A 7,550-nucleotide genomic window follows, 5' to 3' on the forward strand; every position below is an offset into this window, starting at 1 on the left:
TTATGAGAAATCAAGAGTCATACATTTTTATGGGAATTGTACTATGGGAGTATCTAGACATATTTATGTGTACATGGGTGGATGTAATCTAGAAGCATTTATGCATACATGTGTATGATACTTTCCGAAATAAGTAAAATTATCGAACATTTATTCCTACCGAAACCGTCAAATGTCTTTTATCTACATGGACTTTTTAAAAATAAAGTAAAAGAAAAATATGGCGTGAACTTTTGGGAAAGGTGGAGGACAAACACAAGAGGGGGTGCAACTGTGCAAGGACCTGTGTGTGGGTCTCATGTGCATGCTCGACTAGTGTGCAGCCATGTTTATCACCCACATGCATGGAACACTCTGTCAAGTTTTTCAATACACCTGCCAAATTAGTTAGGAACAGTTAACAAAAAATTTACTCAACTATCCAATTATTTCCATCAAGTTGTGAAATTTTATATAAGCATGCCAGGTTATTTAAGAATAGTTACGTCCTTTTTAAATATAATTGAAAGGTTTTCTTTGTGGTTTCTAGGCTTTTTACATTCTTCAGGTACAACCGTCAGGTTAACATCAGAGTTTTGGATAATAGTTATCAATATGCTTACAAACAAAAACCAGATTTTTCGAATGTATTGTCACCAACAATGACTACATGAATTATATTGTATAGGGTAGTGCTTGTAGAGAAATCCTCAACACTAAAGAACACTACCTATATAAGGTTGGTGCTTTCAAGAGGCCTAAGAAAGTGACATGAAAATATACTAGTCTTTTTTTATAGAGGCTAGTATTGTATGATACATGCAATCAAATTACTTCCACATTTTTCCCATGATGCCCACCCGGGCGACCCAAGGCAGTTGCAGCGGCTACAAAATTTCTCCAGTACAGTTAAGAACATTTCAGAAGTATAAAGGGCTATATCTATCCCACATTATTTGTTTCAGAACTCTTGTACAAGCATATTAATCGTGCCGTTTCTTTCTTACTTGCGACTAGCAAGCTACGCAAGCTTAAAAACGCAGTAATATACCTATCCATTCCAGCGGACAGGATTAATGTATTTTACCTCGACAGGTTTAGCACTCCTGTTACAGATCGGACCATTCAGAGTCATATAGATTGCACAGAACCATTTAGCTTCACACTCATAAAAAATAACAAGCATTTTGCTGCAAGAATACTGGAAATCAACTGAAAGAGTATAGATTAAATAATTCAGCACATAAATATTTCACCATATAGATTGAACTATTCAACTTCATATAAAATGAACAAAATCAGGCATTTTCCTTACACAGACAGCTACTGTTCCATTCACCATCAACTAAAGAAGGACTGTTCATCTCACTAATATTGCCACATGCATCATGAAACAATATGAAAGTACCCTCAGCATACATCAACCTCATACAGAAAATCACAGGGGGAGGATGGGTTGTGACTTGTGACCGATAGCACCAACCAGCCTTGATCTTACTCAAGCAAGAGGTGAACAAAGTAGACACAACGGTGGTGGTTGTAGGGTCGCGGAACTTCCAAGCAAATGCCATGACAATCATGATAAAGAAGGCAGCGACGATACCAGAGATGAATCCATGTCCTCCGACAAAGAAGGATAAAGTGATCAATAAGAGACAAGAGCTCAAGATCCAAGATGTACGAGCATGGCTGAGATCATGTTGTTGGTTTCGGACATAGGTGTCGAAGTGTTTGCCATGACACCGACCCCTATCATTCCAAAGCATACCACCATCATTAGAATAAAGAACTCCTTAAATCCAGCGTACCAAGCATCTTCAATGTCCTTCATGTTCCGATGAATCGTGTGAAGACACAGAAACGAAAATGCGTACAACACATTATCTCGAGTAAATCGTGCCTGCATTTCAAATTGCAACATAAATATGTGTTTCAAGTTACACGTTGCAATCTCAAGCGCAAATCAGTTAAGCAGTCTAAATGTTTTGGATGTGTACATATACATGTAGCTAATTATTTTTTCCTACTCAACCAGCAAAAATACATTCCATACTTGATCAGGATGTGATAATACTAATCACCACTATGAAAGTACAAATACATATCATGGAAGACAATCAAAAGTTGATTCCAGTACTGTTTGGAAGACTGGTTTGCTTTTTTTAGTGTCCACTCTCAAGAATGTAACCAACAGCTCACCTCCAACCTCCCCTGCTTTCTCAACTGCACCCGCTCGAGATTGATAAGAAATCCGAGCCAAATGGAAATATAAATTGATAGAAAATTCAAAGTTTTCTAGTACTGATAATGAGAAAAATTCATCCTCCTATGAAATAACTATTTGGGGTACAGGAAGCGAGCAGAGGGATGGCCAAGAATAAAGACAATGGGGCAAGCTTTGAGTAGTGGTTTGGATGGTATTTCTACGCCTAGTAGGGGGAGAGCATAGGCATAGGAGAAAGAAACACAACTCGGCATCGGCAGTTCAGAATAATTCAGATTTAGAATGGTACAGATGGGGCATGTTCAGGCTTCAGAGCTAAATGTCTTCTTGTTGGCATGGCAGTCAAAGGCAGCATTTTCCACGGAAGCTATATAGTACTACGTAGTACGTAGTAGTAATCCAGGGAAATACCAGGATATATAATAATCTGCGCCCCATGCAATTCAGCCATATCCTACTTTGCTCGCTCTATTGCCCCAGTTAAATTTACACCAGCATAGTACAAAACTTTCTACAATTTGCACATTCATTCAGCCATAGAAAACATGACAACACGAGAAAAAAGAAGCAGGAGATGGGAACTGTGCATTCGATTTGAGAAAAATACCTTGTTCAGCGCTTCGGGGGAGGCGGTAGGCGATGTTGGCGTCGAGTCAAGACCACCGCGGTGAGAGTAGTCGGCAGCGTAGGCGTAGGACCTCGAGTCCCCAGCGGAGGGCGCCGGTGACATCACAAGACCGACCGAGTACAGCGCGGGGACGACGGGCGCGTCCGGACCGCGGATGTCGTAGTCGGAGGTCTGGAGGCGAGGCAGCGTGCGGACTTGGTGGTCGGCGGAGGGGCCAAGGTGGTCAGCGGAGGGAGCGGCGGGTGATGTCGGAAGAGCACGCGAGTCCAGCGCGGTGGAGTCCAGGGCGGAGGCGGTGGGCGCGGCCGGAGCGTCGGCTGGGTGGTCGGCTTGGTGCAGACTGAGATGGCCGACGGCGGGGAGCGCCGTCTGGAAGGCGGGCCCCGTCGGAGGCACACGCCCGGAGTAGCGCCGGATGCGGGACACGAGCGACCTGAGGTGGTGCGACCTCGCGGAAGGCGGTGCAGGAGAGGGAGAGGGAGGACCTTGATCATCGGAGGCAATGTGGTCACGGTCGGGAGCACCGTTCCGCCGCTGCGGCGACATGTCGCGGCGACGGCGGAGGCCCAAGCCCAGGTCCATTCCGCCCAAGCCCGGGCGAGGGGGAGGCGACACAGACGACAAAGGGGTCCGATTTTTTCCTTTGAGACAATAGCCAAAATACCACACTTCAAAACCAAAAGTTCCAAAATACCACACTTCAAAACCAAAGTGCCAAAATACCACACATTTTCAGTTTTTGATGCCAAAATACCACTAGTGACTAACTTCCTCAAATAAAGACACAGATGCCCTTACCTTTTCACATGTCAATGCAATCTATTCAGCACCATTTGAGCATCATTTCAGCAGCATAGCTCCTCATTCCAGCACAACCTATTCAGCAACAATACAGCAGCAATTCAACAACATTTTGGCTATATCTCAGCAGCATTTTGACAGCATTTTGACTATATTTCAGTAGTCTTTCAACACAAATATATACACAATATAAGATAGATATTCAGCAGCAATACATAATGATTTTAGATCACCAAAAGAGCACCAAAGTAGTTCAGAGTACAACACTTCGAATACATAGCAAAACATCATGGTTCTCACACCCAAATGCACTAAATTCTTTGAAGAGGGCTAGTAGCAACCGATTTGCTCCTTGTGGACGCACTGGGAGGTGTAGAAGCATGTGCAACAGCTGCATCCATGCTTCATGTCATCGGACTTGTAGTAGTAGGTTTGCCGTTCGTTGACTGGGTTGACAATTGATAGAAGTGGTATTTTGGCAATGAAAAACTGAACATGTGTGGTATTTTGGCATTTTGGTTTTGAAGTGTGGTATTAGGGCACTTGTGGTTTTGAAGTGTGGTATTTGGCTATTGTCTCTTTTCCTTTTGACAGACAAGACAGGAGTGTTCTACTGTTCTGTGGCGATTTTGTAACCGAGCCATGTTAACTAGTACAATGATTTAATTACTACCGGAATTGTTTTCCTTTTGTGAGGCTGAGGTTCTAGAAATTTCTTCAACGAAATTCGTATATTGAACTCGGTAACTCTTAAACATTCTAAATCTGACTTTGGTAGGTGAAGAAATCGGAAAAAATTGCTAACTCTTAAACAGTGGCTGTGTTCTCGACTCCCGGGTTAACTCATCATCTCTTCCACCCCTCTCTCATCGGCGCATAAAGATCGGTGAATGGATCCGGATACTTATTGCTCTTTTTTTCTTAAACATAAGACTTGAAAGGCTGACTTTAAATTAATAAAGCTATCAACCGGCTAGACATATGACGATAGCAACAACAGAAGAAAAAAAAAATCAACGAGCTCCTTGGGTTACCAGCTTACAAGGCAGCATAGGAAACAAGAATGAAGAAGAAAAGCAAGCGACACTACACAAACTACACTAGTCGGAGAGCTCGAACTCGTCGATGAAAGCGCCGTCCACTGTTGGAAGGGCACGGTGCCGAGACCGACTGAACCACAGACCTCCCATGCCAAAGGAAAGCGCACCCATGATCGGCAAGCTTAGTTGACTTCATGCCTCGAGATACTGAAGGGGGGTTGATGGAGACGCCTCCAAGGAGGAGAGCGATGCCAAAGGGCGTCGCCGTCACCCGCACCGGCCGAGACCTTGCCAAGCTTTTGCCCTAGCACATCCACCACACCTAATGAAAGATTGCTGCACTAGTCAATTGAAACAAAAGTTTGAACTGATGGATATAGATTAGGTAGTGTATTTATATTCAACACTCCTCCTCACGTCCAGGCTATTTTAGTCCTTAGCATGAGCTCGGTGCATGCCGCACTTTTTTCTTCTTTTGTTTTTAATACTGCACGAGCAAGGTCTTGAACTTGAGACCTCTTGGCTCTAATACCATGAAAGATTGTTGCACTAGCCAATTGAATCAAAAGTTTGAACTAATGAAAATAGACTAGGCAGTGTCGCAACCTTGACATTTATCCACCGGCACATTGAGCCCACAACATAGGGAAGAAAACACCGACACCACCCGCGGCATGTCGCCAGCCTAGGGAATCACCCTTATGTATCTAGGAGGCCGCTCAAACCAAGCAGAACACCATATAAAGATGTTGTTAGCTCTTCGTGATGTCTTGTTGCGGGCGAAGGGAGATGCGGGCATTGAGGTTGTCCTAGAGGAATCATTTGTGGTTAGCGCTAACAAACTCTTGTGTATAAAAGAATGCAGATTCTACGCGCTTCAGATTCTACCATCTATGCTCGTAAGAGGAGAAATTACAATGGTAATCCCTTAGTTCATCGTGAAGTAGGAGCGCGAGCACGTTGTCCACAAGCGACGACGTGTTGGTGTCGTTTAGGTTCGACATGCACAACCGCCGCGGTAGGTATTATACGCCCCTGGCCGGCCGACCAACGAGGCGTAGGTTCGGCGTGGACTTGAGCTGCCCCTGGAACGTGAATATGCCCTAGTGCCGCTGGAAGTTGCATGGGTCCATGTTGCCATGAGGCCAAATAGGTACACCACGAACCGTGCGCACAACCAGAACGGGGTACCATGTTGCACCGCCAATCGCTTGAGCAGACCTTCCTAAGAATAGTTTATATGCGCTAGCCTCTTGGATTTGTGAACCTAGATCATCTTTATCCTCTGTGCCGTCTTGTAAAGGGTGTTGTATGGTCTTAAGCAGGCTTCTCGTAAGTGGTATACCCGTTTCAGATCTCCTCTTCCTTCTCATGGGTTTGTCCCATCTACAACTGATACATATATGTTTCTTCTTCAGTGCCTAGAGGTCACTATATATCTTCTGATGTATGTTGATAATATCAGCTCTTCTATCGCAGCTGATCATCGCTTCGGATCAGCATTGAGTACCGACTTTGTTGTCAAAGATCTTGGGAAGCTTCACTTTTTTTCTTGATCTGGAGATCACACACGCTAGTGGTGGTATGACCCTTACACAATAGAAACACTCTTCGGATCTACTGTGTCGGGCTCGATTGCTCAAGTTTAAATCACGGGCTCGGATGATCAAGCGTAGATCTGCTACTATTCCCATGTATACTTTAGATCCTTCTACTGTTGATGGTACCATAGTGTCTTCTACAGACGCCACTGAGTACCGAAATATTGTTGGTGGTCTACGGTACCTGACAATTACATTGTGATTCGTGTATGTTAGTATCTTCATTCACTTCGAGATGCTCATTGGTCAGCTATCAAGAGCATTCTGCGCTACATATGTCTTGCGACGTCCTATGGTCTTCATCTACGACCCACTCCTTCCGGTATGCTCTTCGTTTTCTCGGATGCGGATTGGGCTCGTAATCCCAATGATCGATGATCTACCCGGGGGGAGGGGAGGGGGTGCAGTGTACTTCGGACCTAATCTGATTGCCTCGAGTGCTCGCACGCAAGGTAGCACTCCTTCCTCCCGCCGCCGATGGTGATCCAACTCCTTCCTCTATAGCCGGAGCTGCATCTCCGCCAAACGATGTGCCTCGTAGAATTCATCCTAACGATGTGTCTCCTCCCGCTGCAACCACGGAGCGCAAGCTCCTCCCACCCCTTCTGCCGTCGCGCCTCCCACCGGCGCTGGCTCGCCGCCTCCCGCCGCCGCCACGCCTCCAGGAACTCCAGCCTCTTCGCCTCCTCGAGCGCCACCCGGTTCTCCTCCTCATGGCACCGCCGCTCCGCCTCCAGCCGCGCCTCCCCGTGCTCCCTCCGCTCCCGTCGCTCCGCCTCCTGGCGCTGCCGCTCGCCCGCGTCGTAGGCACCTCCCACGCCTCGTACTCCGCGAGCTGCGGGTCCGCCTCCAACACTTCTACGGCCGCCTCTAGCGCCGCCTCGTCCCACGAATACCACATTGTGCTTTTTATAGGGTTTTTGCAGCAATGGCGAGGAAGGAGGGATAATATAGACTGCCGGCAAGGCGGGAAACATCCCGCGTGGTGTCGTGGCGGGAGACTTTCCCGCGCGGCACCGTGGCGGGAGAGTTTCCGGTCAGGCTTCGTGGCGGTAAAATATCTCGCGCGGTGCCCTGGCGTCACGGCTCCCGCGAACAAAAATTTCATCCTCGCAAGGTGCCGGCGCGCCCGATTCATGCCCTTGGCGAAGGGGCCGGCACGGGATTGCCAGAGATTCTATTGGGCTCGGAAATTGGCCTGCACCGTTTGGGCCGCGCCGGTGCGAGCCCATTTTCACTCCCGACCCCGAAATCGCTATCGAGGTCGCTATAGAGGG

The 7,550-nt window shown here is 46.6% G+C and overlaps 1 protein-coding gene across 1 annotated transcript; it reads right to left on the minus strand.

Moving 5' to 3' along the window:
* Positions 1-1,448: 1,448 nt before the first annotated feature.
* Positions 1,449-3,466, minus strand: LOC127323440 (uncharacterized). The gene is made up of 2 exons (XM_051351581.1): positions 2,811-3,466; positions 1,449-1,879 (listed from the first exon to the last, which is right to left on the minus strand). The coding sequence occupies exons 1-2, from the start codon at positions 3,411-3,413 to the stop codon at positions 1,643-1,645; spliced, it is 840 nt and encodes a 279-aa protein (XP_051207541.1). The 5' UTR covers positions 3,414-3,466; the 3' UTR covers positions 1,449-1,642.
* Between the last annotated feature and the right edge of the window lie 4,084 nt (positions 3,467-7,550).

This window comes from Lolium perenne, chromosome 2, assembly GCF_019359855.2.
Source record: "Lolium perenne isolate Kyuss_39 chromosome 2, Kyuss_2.0, whole genome shotgun sequence".
In the NCBI taxonomy this organism is placed as follows: Eukaryota; Viridiplantae; Streptophyta; class Magnoliopsida; order Poales; family Poaceae; genus Lolium; species Lolium perenne.